This window comes from Hetaerina americana, unplaced genomic scaffold, assembly GCF_022747635.1.
Source record: "Hetaerina americana unplaced genomic scaffold, ioHetAmer1.1.p SCAF_6, whole genome shotgun sequence".
NCBI classification, from domain to species: domain Eukaryota; kingdom Metazoa; phylum Arthropoda; class Insecta; order Odonata; family Calopterygidae; genus Hetaerina; species Hetaerina americana.
The window spans coordinates 4,696,404-4,715,248 of record NW_027287205.1 but is presented as its reverse complement, the minus strand read 5'-3'; the positions used below and the strand labels follow the sequence as shown (position 1 = coordinate 4,715,248).

At 42.0% G+C, this 18,845-nt stretch overlaps 1 protein-coding gene across 1 annotated transcript in view; it reads right to left on the bottom strand.

Annotated features, from left to right (window-relative positions):
- Positions 1-18,845, bottom strand: part of nrm (neuromusculin) — a 692,888-nt gene that overhangs the window by 151,625 nt on the left and 522,418 nt on the right. The window contains exon 4 of the mRNA XM_071593903.1: positions 8,263-8,430. Within this exon, the coding sequence (XP_071450004.1) occupies positions 8,263-8,430 (168 nt within the window). The remainder of the gene's footprint in view (positions 1-8,262; positions 8,431-18,845) is intronic.

Genomic DNA, 18,845 nt, shown 5'->3' with positions numbered 1-18,845 from the left:
TGAATGGTCTCTCCAGCGGTCGACAGCTTAATCTTCGAACACATTTCATAATAAAAGCCTTAGGTACATGCAGATGCGAGTAAATATTTCTTTGATGGAATTTCTCCGTACCGCTACTTCGCAGTGTCTCGGCCTTCATTCCGGAAAGCATCGATGAGTCATGCGGCTCACGCCCGATCCAGAGGTGGGAAAGCCGGTCGGGCATTGTACCCGCCCTAGCCAGGGCCGACCGACAACATTGAGCCCAGAAGGAACATGGTCGAACAAAATCCTTTTCCTGGCATGCCTTGTCCGTATATTCAACCTTCCAAGATAAGAATCACGAAATACGGTGCAAATCTCATGTCACACGATCATTTGTAGCGAAAAAAAGCGAAGAAAACGTGCTATTCTTCTTTATTAAGACCCTCACATTGAGTATGCGGCGAGCGCTTGGGATTCTTTAAAAAAAATATTAATTAGAAAATCAAATATGGTACAGAGAAAGGCCGCTAGGTTCGTTAAAAACTCGTACCAAACCACACAAAGCGTCGCCACACATTTAATAGAGAATCTGGGGTAAAGGGAACCTTTAGATATGCGAAGACTCAGGGCTGGATTTAACTTATTACAAAGATATAAAGCGTGTAGTTTCGCATCCGACATTGAAGATTTAATTAGGACCCCTAATTACATTGGCAGGGCCGATAAATGTAACGAAATCAGAGAGTTAGACTGTGGAACTGATAGATTCAAGTATTCGTTTTTCCCACGCACTATTCGCGATAGCAATAAAAGGGGGTACACCTAAGAAAATGATAGACCTACGCTGTATTGTGGTAAAATAGGGTTATGCAAGATTGAATTCCTACAAAACGCTCTCCAAATCTGGCGTCCTAAAGCCCCCCGCCGTTCTGCCAGGTGGGGTGTAGACGAATGTGCGTATATGAAGTCTATTATTGTATTAGTGAATTTTCCGTCTGGAATGCGTAGAATAATAACCGGTAATAAGTGTCTGAATTGCTTTGTATGTGTGCCTGTCCTCTTGTAACGTATTTTCTTGTCCTCTCTGTTTACAGCCATAGGAATAAGCTCCAAACCATATAATACTCGTAATATATGTAGGCATGTTTCATGATTGGTCTTCGGTCGTTCCCTTTCCACAAGGTGCTCGGGCTGATCGCGGGGTGCCAGGTGCATGAGGAAATAGAGGGAATATTTGTAGAATGGCTGGTGACCTACCACGCCCTGCCACACGTCCATGACTTCCGGGGTATTATGTAGATTGTGCACGCGCTATTTCGGGGATCATTTGAACTCTTCAGGAATAGCACAAATGACATCCCCAGCTATTTTTTATTCCTCCATCCACTTGAACCTTCACCGCATTTCATATCCACAATGTTAAATGATTTTATGCATCTCTTGGAACGGAGAAACAGCGAATGGTGGTTTTTCAAAAAAAGGAAATTCCTTTTTAGCTATCGGAAGAGTAATACTCTCAAGCGAAGGCACATTGCAAATTAATTAACAATCATAAAATCGCACGGAGTTATTTTGGCGCGATTAAGTAAATGGTTATTCCAATCGGACGACACACAAGGATTTTATATTTATTATATTTTATACGGTGTCGATGTCACAGCGCTGAAATCCAAGTGAATATTCAAGCGTAAAAAAATAGCATGTCAAAATATTGACTCCTATATGATAGCTTCGGAAAAATTAGACGTGAACTTAACATTTTTCTTCGCATTGGTTCGGACGATAGACTCAACGGTGTCAATCTTCCCATTTCCCGTCGATGCATCAGAAACATGCCGAAAAATACGATTGGTCGAAAATGAGATTCTTGTACGTGCTCAGGGTCGGAAAAAGGGAGCGCGTTAATGGCATGGGCGGGGATGGAAAATCCCCATCGTCCCTATCCCTCAAAATGATCTCTCCACTCGGCATCTCTCGCACGCCGGAATCAGTGCGCGGAAGGCGACCGCGTGACGACAGGTACATCGATGCGTCATAAACTATACCATGAAACCGTCAAAGTCGCCTTCGTGAGTGCTAGCCGAGACTGGCAGGGGAATACCCCTTCTCGTTTCAGCAGCTCCCTGCGCGTCGGAAGGGGGATCATGACGGCCTCTTTCCCTTCCGTTGAGGGCGGACGAAATCGCTGAGTTATGCGGATGGGGCGCGAAGGGCGAAGGTGAAAAGGACACTCTGAACGACGTCCGAGAGGACGCCTCCGCTTGCGCCGTCACGGCGAAGAGGCATCCCGCGCCAAGGGATCGGGCGACGAAACACCAAGACACGAGAATGGGAAGGAGGACGCGAATCTACATCGTGGATACACGATGCGTGGACCAGAGTGGACGATGAGGGAGGGAACCACGCCCAACCTGCCTCGCGAGCGGACATTGGGGCTATTTGAGGGCAAAATACCCTGAGGGAGGCGAGGGATTTTGGAGCGGGGGAATACGCCACGAGCAAAAACGGAGGCGGGGGTATGTAGGAAGACGGGGGGGTGTTGGAAGAGGGGTGGGTGTTGGAAGACGGGAGGGTGTAGGAAGACAGGGGGGGTGTTGGAAGACGGGGGGGGGGATGTTGGAAGACGGGGGTGGGGTGTTGGATGCAGGAGGAAAAAACAGGAAATCGCCCGCGATTTCACACAATACTCAACGGAAAACGCGCCTCGACACAGAAGTAGACGGCTTAGGATAGGACAATGCTTCTTTCTTTTTTTAATGAAGGGGAGCGGAGGTTATAATTAAAAAAGGTTTAAGTCGAGGGACGATTTCATTAGAGGTAAGCCAGCGAGGGGAAGTTTGTCGCGAACCTTTATTCCGGCCGTTTCTTTTATGGGCAAGGGAGCCAGGCTTGTTTATGGCCGGCGCCTAACTCTCGAGGGATTTATTTCGCTTTATCATTCCTCGTCCGTCCTCTCCAACTTTTAACCTCGATGCATCGAAGCGCGGCGTCTGCATTCCAGGCGACGCTACTCGCAGCTACGACTCGCACACTCGGTGGGAATGCAGAGAGAGTTATCGGAGGGCAGCATCCGGATCGATTTCTCTACTCTCTCCACGCGATGCGGTCATCTCCTGGGATTCTGACGGGCCACCCTTTGCCTTTCATCCATCGGGTATTCCAATGGGCCCGACCGCCATTGATAAAGTGCCCAAGGCGGGAATCGAACCAATTACTTTTCGGGATAGCAAATGCTATCCCGAAAAGTAATTTGCAGCAGTGTGCTAAACTCAACCGACAACGGCTATTTATTTATTTTTGTACAGTGCATGCCATCGCTAGGGTGTGTGGCGGGGGGTGAATACACACCAGACTAATTTTGATCCGAATATGACTCTTCCGCCGTCGAAAAATGTTATTCTGATCCTCTATCGTTCGTCGAAATAATAACATATTAAATCTAACATACTTAATCTCTCAAATTTTATTAACGTGATCTCTCCTGTCATAGTACGATGGGGATAATAATATATTTTCAACATCACTGCTAAAGAGACGTCCTTCCAATTTTAATGCAAGAGATTTAATCTATAATTTAACCTTTGCTTCGTGACTGATTCCCAGCCTAGCTGCTCTAATATTTTGGCTACGCTACCAAGTTTATCATAACACCGTATTTGACAAATCTAGCTCCTCTACGCTGCACGCGATCCAATTTAGCAATTAATCCGATTTTGTGAGGATCTCATAATATAAAGGCAGAATATTATTCTAACTTAGGCCTAACCAGCGAAAGATAACATTTCTCTTTGACCTCTTCATCACATTTACGTTCACATTGGTTGAGGTACGTCGAGCGGGAAACGTAATTTTTTAAAACTTCGTTCCTTCGACATATCTCCAATAGATGAGTTTCAGTTAAAGCCTTGAAGAATTAATTTAAGGAATTTAAATTTAAGTCAAACATTTTTTGGAGAGAACTTCCTTTAGTGTTAATTGTTGAGCTGGTGGACTTGAGACAAATTCTTTCCCTGAAAATGGGATGTAACGTGAGGAGATGAAATGGCGAGACTAAGTGAAATACCCATAATGTAATCTTGTTGATCTCTCTAAATCTCTTGTGAACGTCTGTGCGATAGTATTTAGCGAAATGACACTAAATAATTTAGTTTGATGAAAATTAAATACATCCCACATCATTTTATGCACTATACTTTTGTCAAACCATATTCCATATTCAATAGTAGTATTCAAATACAATTTTTCTTTCGTAATATCAAGTACTGTAATCACATGAAAAATGAAACATTTTTAGTCACACATAACGCAATTTCATTTTTGCTCACTTCAGTAATTTACGGTAGTCTAGGGCACATAATACCCAATGAAAAACTTACTATGCATTTAATAAACTAAGTAACATGAAACTCAGTAGATAATTACACGTGGCTGCAGTTCATCGATAATAGTAACATGTTACGTAACGAGATCTACCATGATATCATGAAACATAATGACACGAAAGATAGGTACACATAAGTTAGTTTCAAGTTAATAGGGCATATGTAATTCATTTTCGTGTAATTCAGTCACAGGTACAAATAATTATTATAACTAGGTTTAATGTGACTTGATTCAATGCGAATAATTTCCATGAATAAAATTCCTTGCACCTAATTCTGCGTAAAACGTATTATCCAGTTTCATTCAATTTAGTTGCAAGCTACAATAAGTTGCAGAAAACAATTTTAAAATTAATCATTTTGCATTTAATTACGTTAATTACGTTACATACTACATGTCCACCCTCCACCTCTACCGCTCTCAAAGCTGGAGATACAGTAAGTCCCAGGGAATCAGTGATTTCATTCATGCTTGTTTGGACGTTCTTTAACTTAATTTGTCCGAAGCATCATGCCAACCAATTCCTTATGACCTAAGATTCAATTCGTTGAATTCCTAGCAGCAGTTTTCTCTATTCACCCAAAATTCCACCATTTCTCTGCACACTAAACAAATGAATCCTGCAACCTGTGTTACGCATGAAATGAAAAATATACTAGACCTATGGCTGTCGTATTTGTACACCAGAAAAGGTATATGCTATTTATGGTTGTGAATATATGTTTTTAAGTGAAAAATGTCAAGTAAATTATTCTCCCTGAGGGGAATAATAGCGAAATGAAGCGTTAAATATATCTATGAAAACATAACACTGAGATAATATCTAGTACTTCCTGGAAAGCATAATACGATGACTTTGAATGGAAATTTCTCAATAAGCATGGCCGGAATATTTCTTCATTTCTTCCTTTTTTCTGCAGCCATGAATGGCGTCCATTCGGAAGTGTGGTGCGTCGGTAAAGAAACTGCCATCACGGGATTTAATCTCATCAACGGAATCTTGCTGGGAGTGTTCAACCTCTTTCCTTCTGCATGGTAGGGCAAATTAAAATAACAAACATGATGAAATGGAGTTTATACGCTCCACGCCATTAACGCTTGCTGATTTTTTTCCTTCGCATAAATAAAAAAAATACGTGAGTTTAAAGAGGGAGTGGTTTATTTCCCAACACAAAGATATCAAAATTTTTTAGCACATTATGTGCAACAAAAATTATTTTCACATGAATAACATTTTAGATGAAATTGCGTTAATGGGTGAGCAGGCTGACCTACAACAACGAGGGGGGTCGAGATGGTGCGGTGGCTAACGTACTGGCTTCCCACCCCGAAGGCCCCCCAGTGTTGAATATTTTTCAGAGGTGTCACAATCCCTACTTGAGGTGCTTTGTGGAGGGCACTTGGAGTGAGTACGCCGTCCGTCGGATGGGACGTTAAGCTGCGGACCCCTTGGCACCTTTTGTGAAGAGTAGGCTAATGCCGACGCCGGGTTTCTCTCCACCCTTAATCCTTTCCTGTCCATCCCCTATGGCGCAAATGACCTCAGCTGTCGGGCGCCGCCCCTAAATACTACTACTACTAAAACACCGAAACGAGGAATAGTTTAAAAATAATTGTAGAACTTTATTTTATCACGTCAATACACATTTGTTGACACATTTACAAATGTCAACAGTGGTCGAATAATAGGTTTTCTAGGTGTTACATTTTTTTAATTGAAATTGAATTACATTTAAAGATAAAAAATAAGCTAAGAAAATCACTGGAATCAGTGCATGACTGATTCCCATATTAACTTAGTGTAATCATAAGTAAACATCAATTTATATTACTGGAATCCTAAACCAGAAAATATACGCTGTGAATGTTTCAAGAGTTCAAACACCACCTTTGTACCGAATTGATTTTTTTTACCAACTATTTATACAGCATACTTTAAAAAAAACGCATTGCTATGAATTGAACGCATGTACTGTATTATTTTTATGACACTGTATTTTTAGCATAACTTGACGCTTTGACGGTATATTTTTAATGCTGCCTTTATTTTGATGCACAAATATCTTCAGTCAATGTTTTTTCGCGGCAGCAAATTTTGGTAATATTTTCAGATATTTATATTACCATTTATTGAAGGCTGGATATCTTTCAGTTCACCTAATAGCGTTACACATAATTTCCATAATTAATTTTCAATTGGAGCGGCCACCAATTTTTACGCCCCATTTTTTTTGTGATTTCACTCTAGCTTCGACTTGGTAGTTGTACGGTGTAAGAAAGGGAATCCAAAAGATTACTGCATTAAAGCCAACCAACTAAAATGAACCTCAATTACAGCAAAAATGCTCCGGATTATTCATGGTGATTCATTTGATTGAGTGACAGCTACACGTAAGATGCAAAACAGCAGGCTCATTCACTCGATCCCAATAAGAGTGCCCGCACCACGGCCAAACAGGAGTCGAGGAGATCAACTCAAAGCGAAAAAACTTAAAAATGGTGACATAAATAATAGTTTTGATATTCAAGTAGATATCCTTTAAAAGTTCTCTACACAACGGGAAGACTTTATTCAGAATGTTGAGTTCTTTCCCCAAAACTTGGCCGATCTTGCTTTAATTAGCTTAAAATATAATCGCGTACACCAAAACGGACTAATGACGAAAGCGTCCGTCTGCCTTCTCGGAACGCATTAATTTGATCACCCTTTGTTAACCTTACAGCTGGACGCAGGCTGTTAACTTGATTAGGAATGATGCTGCTGGATTTGGAAAATGTACACCAAGCCCAGGCGCCTCACTCGAAAGGGTAAGCGTTGCATGAAGGGGAATTTGGGCCTATTAAAAAGGTGGCTAGGTCCAGGGGTAATGCGGCATGAAATGAAATTTAACGCCTATTGAATGTTTAAGTGTTTTTGCTCGATCACCTCGAGTTTCTCGCTTTTATCAGCCTGCACTAACCGTGCACTGCAAATACTTAATCATCGCATTCATTACCGCTCCCAAATTTAATTATTCGGAGCTGCATTCAGGCGAGTAATAGGATTGCGATTACAACTCTCTCCTATCGATGGAAACCCGAAGGCGTAGAGGGCACGACGCTTGAAAGAGCGCGAAGGCTATTATATCCGAGTCACACACTACTTAAACAATTAGCGTCGGCAAAACCCATACTATAACCACTCTGCAGTCATTCCTTAAAATTATACAAGGCAGTAAAAAAGTTGTGGGTAAAAACTTAACGATTTTGTATCAGATTTCATCATCTTCCGTTTCACCGTTCACAATTTCAAAAGAAATCATCCCAGATAACATCCTTCACCAATTAAATCGTTATATAACTTTATCCACAAAATAAACCGCTGATGAATATTTCTAATTTCATTTAACTTTGGGCATTCTTCGGCCTTGGCAGTTTAACGAAAAGCAATAAGCTCAAACGTTTCATTCCGGCTAACTTCACCGGAATTGAATGCCATGGCAGCAAACATAGTTTGTTCTTTTCAAAAATATACAATGGAGTAGTAAGTAGTTATTCGCAACTCACTCAAATACAGCAGTAAGTTCGTGCTATGAATATTGCATCGCTGAAACTTTTCTTTGCACTAATTTTACACCATCTTATAACGAGATGTAGTTCATTTATCACCATTTCTCAAAGATATTACCCTTCAGTCAACGACATTGAATACGGAAACCCTTGTAAAATGCTACACCCCTCACTGGTATTAAGGGTAACTAAACCTAGTTATCTTCGTAACAGGATATTGGGAAAATACTTAAGATTCGGCGCCTGGACGTCAAGTTGCTGCATAGTCACACTGGAACGTAGCCAGCGTCACCAGAATGGGAAGGAGTGGGCGAGTGGAGGAGGTGAGAAGTGGGGGGGGGGGAGGGGGGTATGTTCACCACTCACTTGGAATGAGGCGCGATCCATTCCACCAAGAGATGGCAGGCAAGGGTTTGCCTCCACCGGACTCGCATATCAGCTCCAGTTTCTCGTCCTCGGGGAACGGGCCAATCAGGGACGAGTTCTGGATGACTGATCCATCCCCCTTGGTAATCTTCACGTACTCCGGCTTGACTGTCAGGGAGAAAGGAGAAAGGTCAATCAGAAATTAACAATAATAATTCATTTGAGATCCGTTTTTCAACTCGAGGGGAAGCATTTTTTAAATTTTATCAATTGAAAGTAAAATCAATTAATATATTATTTACGTGTAGCAATATAAATATTACCCACTAGACTTTTAAAAAATCAACGCTCTAATCATCAAGTGCAGTCAATCATCATTTCATATATTCACTCGTAGAAAAATATCAAAACTCATTTCAGCTAATTTTGACACCCGAAAAAATTCTCAAACGACAGAAATAATAATTAAATATAAATATTTGTTCTCCACAAAAAATTGATATTTATAAGGACGGTCAACAGTTTTTAATATCATCAGTAAAATAAATGCACAACCCGATGATCTATGATGTTTGGCTGGGAATTTTTGATTTTGCAACTCTAAAATGTTCAGTAAATCATTAAATATTTACCATTGCACTAATTTTCATTGCATTAAAAATTATGCCTTGCAGGAGTAAAATGAAGAAGAAAACTTGAAGAAATAGTGAAAACAACATCGATTTCTTTGTTCTACATGAATTTCAATATGCATCTAAAAATTAGCTTCGCATTGAAAGCATATTTGAACTGTTAAATGTCTTGGATGCCTGTCTGGCATTTGCCTGAAATGAGAAGCGCCGACACGCTTGAGAGATGTGTCACATAATGATCTGGACGCAGCCTCACTACAAAGCCTTCTTTGTGCATATTCGGAGAATCGGAGTGAGCATCCATTCTTGCTTTAAACGAGTGTTTTCTCGTGAAGGCCATATAAGAGCTTTTACATTAAAACGAATGAAGAATTTCCAAAAATGTCTGGTTTCATTTCAAAACTTGTCATGATCTTATGTGAGAACGTGTTTCTTTTTGCTACCATCGGAGAAAATTGTATTTCGGTCGATTTCGATCGAACAGGGCACATTGGAACTAGGTAACCTTATCCACATACGTATATAGGCATGAATTGTTTCTTTATCTTGAATCGAATCTTGAAAATCATTATTTTAGACTACCAAAAGGAGCACGAACCGTGTGTACGGCATGAGAAAACCCACCTTCAATTTAATAATCCCGAGAAATCATGAAAATGAAATGTAATATGACAACAAATGGAATGTGTTGCTCAAGTGATTTGTGATTGAAAGTGATGCTCAAGTTGTTTTCCGGCGTACAGCACTGAGTTTTTTATAATGGCGAAATATGAGAAAAAAGTCACTTGACCGAAAATAACTACCCAAACAAGTATACTATCTAATTAGGGACGTGCATTGATCCTAATATCAGTAGGTGAAACAATGAGAGCGATATAGGCAGTAAAGGGACCAATTACTCTCACACTGATTTGATGAGTAAATTCAGGTCTCCTACGAAAAGTGAAGAGTCAGGCGTGATGTTGTGGAATCGAGACATAATAAAAACTTTGTTGCAATTTTCCACAATTAAAATTTTAATTGTGGAAAATTGCAACAAAGTTTTTATTATTCAGGTCTCCTATTTATTCATTGGTCATTCAATCCTAAGACTGGTTGACACTGCAACCCTCCATCCCACAACAGCTGATGCTAATTCGTTTACTTCCTGGTATTTTTTGCAATGTACTTTCTTCTTTATTTGTCCCATGTAATTAGTTATCCCTCGGCTTGGGACATTTCCCTCCATTTATCCCTGTATTATATTCTTCACGAATCCATTGTGCCTCAGGGTGTGGTGCCAATCCATCCGGTTCTTCTTTTCACTGTGGTGTTCCATAAGGTCCGTTCTTCGTCTATTCTTCTGTATACTTATTCCTTCCTTATTTTATCCATCCATTCGATGTTAAGCATCCTTTTCCTCCAGCACAAGGTTTCGAAGGTTTCCACTCTTTTCTGGTCAAATTTTCCGATGGTCCATACTTCTGATCAACATACGAATGTTGGCATGCATTGTTTCCTCGTCTGTAGTTCTATCTCCTTTGAACACAGCAGTTGTCTTTTCATTGCGAATGTTCTCTTAGTTAAGACAGAGGTTTTCTGTACCGTTCTTAATATAAGTTAGCTCGTGTGTTCCGAAAACGCACTATTTAAAAAATATTCTTCACTAATACCCAGGGTAGCCTCACTTCAGTCAATGAAAAAGAGAAATTTGGAAAACAATGCGACATTGTGTTTACTTCCTCATCTCTGTCGGTGCTTAACGAAAATTTTGCCGTTATCTAGTGTTCACTTGATTGCAAAAAATAATGAAGCGGCTATAGATTCAAAGGAATGTTTTAACTGGATTAACACACAGAAATAGAGAGCGAAAATTGTTCAGACGCTCAGCACGTAGCTTGAAAAAGGATCGGATGAAGAGAGTACTTTTTAAACCCGAACCCTGACAACCCTCAGACACAATCGTTCGAAGATTGACCTCTCCGAGACCCGGCCAATTACCAAGCAGGAAAAAAGAATCGCCCGAGTCCGATGTCGTCCGCCGACACGCCCAGTGCGTCACGCGGATGGACGTAAACTTTCCTTATTCCCACTCCGCAGAATGGCGTGTCGGAAGCGTACCCTGTCTCGCTCCTCGCCCGTCATTTTACTCCGAAAGAATTAAAAGAGCCTTTTAACCGAAGACGACAGAAGGAAATGGAAGGGCGTAGAGGACGCCGGGATCTCCCGAGATGGGCGGCGTCTGCGCCCTGATGACTCCCAAGCGATGACGCGAGAGTGACGCGAGGCACGGACTCACCCACTCCACCCAATCACTCGCGCGACTTCGCTCCGGGGCGAAAGGAAAACGAGAGAGAATTGAATAAAAAAATGTGCCGGATCGTTCCGGGTCCATTCCCTTTGACTTCGCCATGAAAGCGTAATACTGTCACTCTGACCTCGTTCGCGGAATCCAATATGAGGGCCACGCGCTGCATTTGGGAATTTCAAACAGAGGGTGGCGGGCGGAGGGGAGGGAGGACGAGGGGAGGGGTAGGAGAGGGTGGGAAAGGGGGGGGGGTGAGAGGCAGAGTGTTTCGGCGGGTAGGAGTGCGAATGGCAAAACCGTTAAGCTAACAGCGGGGTCAATAAGGGCGGATTGAATTCCATTAGAGATATTGTATTTTCTAACTGGTAACTCGAAGCAAAATAAGCATAGATGGATGCTTATGGCGACTTTTTCATTTTTGTTGGACGGGCCATTCCGCCGCGAATAATTTAAGGGCACTACCAGTGAATGCAATTCATGCCTCCTGATTTTCTTACCTATAAAAAAGTGCATTTTGATGTCTCGATTGCCTTTTTGACGGCGAATTTAAAAATTGGAACACATACGGTAAACTTGAGGTGGATAAATCTTCGGCAATTCACTTTAAAAAAGAGGACATGTCAAAGCAAAGGCACCATATTTGGTGTAAAATATCATTATTATTATTAGGTAATCTACCGGTTAAGGTAGGTTTTTGGATGGACATAATTACTAATTAAATAATTTGTGACTCCTAGCAAAACACAACATCCTACTTTACATCAGGCCCCTCTTCAGCTCTGAGTACTTTCTTCCTCCCTTCATCCCGTCCAACATCCTTATCCTGTTCCTTCCCTTTCCTCGTTTGCCTAACATTCTCCCCTCAATTACAGTCTTCAACATCCCGCTGCCGGTCAATACCCCCTTCATCCACTTTTCCTGCCTCCATAGGATTGCTCCCAGCAAACCCCTCTCTTCGCCCACCATACCAAGTACTTCCTCGTTTGTTTTCTTCTCTGTCCATTTCACATTCTTCATTCTTCTCCACACCCACATTTCAAAAGCCTCCAATCTACGTCTATCCTCCTGCTTTAATGACAACGTTTCCGCGCCGGACATAGCTACGCTCCATATCAAAGCCTTTACGAGTCTTTTCTTAACATCCTAACTCAACGTCCCCGTCATCAACTCCCTCCTCCTTGTGAAAGCCTCTTTGCCTAATGCAATTCTTCGCCTTACGTCCCTACTACTTTGACCGTGTTGGTCCAAAATACTACCGAGATACGTAAACTGTTCTACCTAGTGTAAAATATATATGAATAAATAATACAGCCATATCAAACGTATGCTTGCTTTCTGAAATATTATCCCTCGGCGAGCAGAGAAGACGAATTAACATGACAGAATGTAATCCAGCGTAGTTCGACATAATTTTGAGCCTTGACATTAAAGGGGAAATTGAAAATACATTGAAAGTAAACAGCGCACACATTTACATATCCAATGTGCTTTTCTAAAGGATGTAAGTAATTTAAAACTCACTTTTGTGATGCAGACGGATAATGAACAGTGAGCAATCTGGATAGCTCATCTGAAAAGGTGTCCCATGCTTTTTTTTAAATATCTACCAACTCAAATAAGTAAAAATCTAATGAAGTAATACCCTAAAAAGAGTCTTTTATGCGTTCTCATTTTGGCGTCGTCTCTTCTCTCGTGATGTAATGCTCAGATGATTGATTGCTCCCGGTCGTTTTGGCCACGCATCCGATGCGCGAAAGGGCGCATTAGATGGACAAGGGAGTAGCGGCCGATTCGTCGCACCTGGCGCGCTGAAGCGAGATTGCCATCCCCATCCAAGCGACCTTCCAAATGAAACCTTACATTTCCCAGTTCAGTGATTGTATCGAATTATCAACTACGAAACTACCCCGTATTATAATATCTCGTTAAATCCAATCGTTAGATAACGCGGATGTTTAGTTTACGTGGAATAGGTTGGCAGGACTGATTTCATAAGCTATTCAGACGGCGATCATCATCTCGTCAACATGCTAACCGCAGTAACTCGTCACTTAAGACAAAGAGTACATAAACGGTCAGAATAGATAAACCACAGCATATATTTTTGGAATTAACCTTAATTTGAACGCGACGTTATGAAACTGATTATACTTGTATACCTTATAAATGTTCGCCTTGGCGGAAAGGATAACAAATAAGGAAGTGCTAGGTGTGGTGGGCGAGGAGAGGGGTTTGTTGGGAGAAATCCTAATCCTAAAAATGGATTAATGGTATAGTGATCGGTAGTGGGATGTTGAAGACTGTAATAGAGGGGAGAATGTTAGGCAGGGCAGGAATAGCACTAAGCGGTCTCCAACTACAGTGGTTTAATACACGCTGATACGAACTTCATACACGTTATTTAATGAATTCATGCTGCTCCCGGGGATTATTAATTTTTATTTAATATACAAATTGTGTATGCATTCTCTCACTCCACGTCCCTATAGCCGGAGGAATATGAGATTTTTGACTTAACCCTTAGATAGATATTACAGTACCCAGCAAGCCACCGCTAGGGCACACCGGTGTGCGGTACGGTGTGAATGCACCCAGGACTAATTTTGATCCGAATATTTGTACCCCTCCGCGCCGTCGGACAATGTTATTCGGAACCCCTTTCGTTCGCGGGATATATGGCATTTTTAATCCAACGGTTCTGCACTTAATTACTCTATTTTTATTAAAATGATCTCTACTAAATAAGCACGATTGAGGTAATGATATATTTGCCACATCATTACCAAATAGATTTCCCGCCAATCCATGCAAGCGCTTTCATCTGTAATTGAACACCTTCGTTCCATCGAGTGATTCCCAGTCTAGCTCCTCTAATATTTTGGATACGCTACTAAGTTTATCATACGCACGCGATTCAATTTTTTACTCTGGCGAACATAATATACATGTAAATACTAAAATGTATCGGATCGCGACGCCTAATTATCCAACCAGGTCACCCCATCTGCCTCGGTCGTAGTAGTAGTAGTTTTGAGGGGAGGCGACCGACAGCTAAGGTCATTTGCGCCATAGGGGAAGGACAGGAAAGAATGAAGGGTGGAGAGAAACCCGGCGTCGGCATTAGCCTACTCTTTACGAAAGGCGCCAAGGGGTCCGCGGCTTAACGTCCCATCCGACAGACGGCCTCGGTCGTTAACCGGTGACCACGCCAGAAGGCGTGGTCACCGGTTAACAGCATGTGCGTGGGCATTTTAAAATTGATTTGAACGATATCTTAGAGCATCTAGTATTTTCAAGTAATATTGAACGAGCCAAATGCAATTCACCTATCCTAAGATTTTGGATAGATTCACAACCTAAATACAGCTACCCTCACTTCTTAGTTGTCAAATTCTAGTTGTTCGTTATTGGATACATTTTTACTGCATCCTAAGATGCAAATGTTTGCTGATAGTATATGTATTTACATGCGTGTAAGTTGAAAAGATTTTCACATGAATATATACGCCACTATGTGTATAGGTTTGCATGGATGTACTGGTTTTCCAAGTGGTTTTGTTACTTTTTATAGGCGGTGACCTAACACCCGCTACACGACCTTGCGGCGGCTTGCGGGGCATTATGCACATGTGGATGAATATGATAGGGATGTTGGACGAGATGAAGGGAGGGAGGAAGGACACAAAGGAGGGACTTGATGTAGAGTAGGTTGCTGGATTGTTTTTTGCTAGGATACATTTATTCATATTAATTTGGCTCGTATTTGTGTCCGTCAAAAACCTACCCCAACCAGAAGATTACTTAATAAATATGTTTGCCTGTAATTAACGATAATGGTTGGAACGCTAAGGAACCGAAATGCAAGAAGAATATCTGAATAGGGGTGATTGTCGTCATCTGAAATGAACGTTATTCTGAGATGATTCACTTCAAAACCCGTTATCAGCCATTTCTCGCCCATTAACAGATTATTGTCTGCATCGGAGATATTTAGTTTTTAAAGGGGTTCCGGAATATGTAGAAAAGTTATCATTTGGAAAAGGATTGGGCACATTCGGGACTCGAATGGAGATATTGATAGTTAAGGGACGCATGCTACAACTTCATCCTCCGTTTGTCTTTGCGTCCCATTAATTTTTTTCGCTGTTCTCCAAATTCACATTCCAAAGTCCCCCTCTACTCTTGTTACCTGAATGACGGAGAGACATGCAAAACTACACTCCATGCCTAAGTCTTCATTTATTCCTTCTTTACATATTTACTTCAGGTGTCTGTCATCAAATCCCACCTATCGCCACAAAATGACATACCTAAGGCAATTTTCCTTTTTACGTTCCTACGACTCTCAAAAAATTCCTAACTTTCCTAAATGGATGAACTGCTTCACTTATTCTAATGTACGTATGCCTATCAACTTTCATATTTGCCTCAGCCTTTCCACTTATTGAGCCACCTTTGTTTTCTACCATTGATTCTCCTCCCCTGGCCTTGAAACCTATTCGGCCGGCCGTGCGGTATCCCATGATGCCACAAGCATAAAATACGAGAAGGAATCAAGGAAAGGCCGATGGATTTAGATACTCAAATCTTCCCTCAGCAAAGCGTGATCTTTACAAATCCGAATGTGAGCATTTTAATATGATGGAGTCGTATTCCCACGCATTATAGTTTCACGAGGACTTCACCTCTCTCTCTCAGTTTGTAATAATAGAGTGAATGCTGGTGAGTTCCGACGCCTCTCGTCACCGTGCCATGACGTGACCGCATCGGGGCGCAACGTTTCGTCCCAAAGAGTCCCTCCCTCCGCCTCTCATCTGCCTCCGTTCGCGTGCCTTAGTCCTCACATCCCCGCTGCAGTTGCGATCCCACCTGTCGGATCACGTGACAGGGTGGGAGGAGGATGGGTGTGGTAGGAGGAATGGGATGGGAGGGGAAGGAAATGGGGGTGGGACTCGGGCTAGAGGACTGATTCCCTATGTGACTTTGGCACGAGCAGCGCAATCCATCTCACGGGGCTCAGAGGACGATTCTCCGGGCGCGCTCAGCGGAGCGAGAGACGTAAAGGCCTTCCTTCATCCAATGGAGTAGTCTCCATCCGCTCGAGTGGGCCCCGTCATGAACGCCAAAGATCTTGTCCCAGTACGTGAACCATGTACAAATATGGAGAAGGCAGAATTCTCGCCGGTGCACAACGACAGATGGCTTGCGCTCACAGTCCAATAATCCGCACGGCTGCCTATCTCTTTCCAAATTCGGAGGACGAGGGAATAATACATATATATATATATATATATATATATATCTATATTTTTTTTTTTTTTTTTAGGTAATCTACCGGTTAAGGTAGGTTTTTCGGTGGACACAACTACCAAACAAATATTTTGTGACTACTAACAAAACACAACCCTAAATTCTACTCTACACCAGGTCCCTCTTCATCTCTGAGTACTTTCTTCCGCCCTTCATCCCGTCCAACATCCCTATCCTGTTCCTTCCCTTTCCTCTTTTGCCCAACATTCTACCCTCTATCACAGTCTTCAACATCCCACTGCCGGTCAATACCCCCTTCATCCACTTTTCCTGCCTCCATAGGATTGCTCCCAGCAAACCCCTCTCTTCGCCCACCATACCAAGTACTTCCTCGTTTGTTTTCTTCTCTGTCCATTTCACCTTCTCCATTCTTCTCCACACCCACATTTCAAAAGCCTCCAGTCTACGTCTATCCTCCTGCTTCAATGACCACGTTTCCGCGCCGTACATAGCTACGCTCCATATCAAAGTTTTTACGAGTCTTTTCTTAACATCCTTACTCAAAGTCCCCGACATCAACTCCCTCCTCCTCGTGAAAGCCTCTTTGCCTTGCGCAATTCTTCTCCTTACGTCCCTACTACTTTGACCGTGTTGGTCCAAAACACTACCGAGATACGTAAAGTGTTCTACCTGCTCTAGTTTTTGCCCTCCTATTTTGATGTTAAGCTTGCCCTTTTTCTTTCTAGAAAATCGCATAACCTTTGTTTTATTAATGTTGATTCTCATCCCATACCTGTCGCACTGAATTTCCAATTCACTCAGCGATGCTTGCAGCCCCTTGGCTGACTGACAAACTAAAGCTTGGTCATCAGCAAACCTAACTGATTTTACGAATTCCCCGCCCACTTTCATTCCTACCTCGAGTTCTTCCCATGCCTCTTTGATCATTTCCTCAGCATACAGGTTGAACAGCAACGGTGATAATGGGCAACCCTGCCTTACACCCCTTCCTAACACTGCCCATCCTGACTCCCCGTTTCCCACCCGCACCTGAGCAGTCTGAGACATGTACAGGTTGCGGATTAACCTCCTTTCCCTCCAATCTATTCCTATTTTCTGCAATATACTCATTAGTTTTTCCCAATTCACTCTATCAAACGCTTTTTCGAAATCTACGAAACAGGCAAATACCTCCTGGTTGTGATCTATATTCCTCTTGATTAATAATCTCATTACTGCAATGGCATCACGCGTACCTCTCCCCTTCCTAAACCCAAACTGATCATCCCCTAAGTAATCATTTGCCCTACTCTCTATCCGTTTGTTTATGATCCTGAGAACAACTTTAGCTGCGTGGGATATCAAACTAATTGTCCTATAGTCCTCACATGACGTGGCCTTTACCTTTTTCGGAATCGGAACTAAAACTGATCTCACAAAGTCTTCCGGCCAGATTCCCTCCTCATAAATGCTACGGATCAGCCCATATAGCCTCTTCCTCCCACATTTTCCTAAGCATTTTAAAAGTTCCACGGGAATGTTATCTACCCCCACGGCCTTATTTAGTTTCATCTCCCTTAATGCCCTGCCTATCTCATTGTCTAGTATGCGTGGAGCTAAGCTGTCTTCCTCTACGTCATTTTCTTTTTCAATGTCTAACTGTGTTGGTCTGAGTTCTTTACTATACAGTTCTTCTATATACTCCTTCCATCTCTCTTGGATCTTTCCTGCGTCAACTATTACCTTACCCGCCTTATCTCTAACTATTAGCATAGCTCTTCCTTTCTTACTTCCCGATAACGATTTAACTTTGCTGTACAGCGCACCGATTTCACCCTTCCTCTGCAGACTTTCCATATCCTCGCACTGCGTCTTCCACCTTGCGTCTTTTGCCTTATTTGTTGCCCGCCTCAATTTATTGTTCAATTCTTTGTACTTCATTTTGCCTAATTCTGTATTTATATATTTCCATTTTCGCCGCTCATCCATCTTTGTAATCATCTCATCCATGATCCATGGTTTCCTAGTCCTTTTAGCGTTATCGGTTCCAATAGTGTCTTTTGCGGCTTTAGACAACCCTTTTTTGATCATTTCCCATTTTTCTTCGATAGTAATAAGCCCTTTACCATCCTCCATGATTTTCTCTACCGCCTGTTTGTATTCCTTCCTTTTCAACCCATTTAATGCTTCTACATTCCATTTTCTAACTCGCCGCCCCTGCCTTATCCTTTTGAAACGTACGCTACATTTCATAACAACTAAATTGTGGTCTGAGTCCGCATCCGCTTCCGGGAAGCTGTGCGAATTTATCACACTATTCCTAAACCTGTGTCTAACCAGGATATAATCTAGCTGATATCTTCCTGAGTCACCTGGCATTTTCCATGTATACCTGCGTCTTTTGTGGTGTCTAA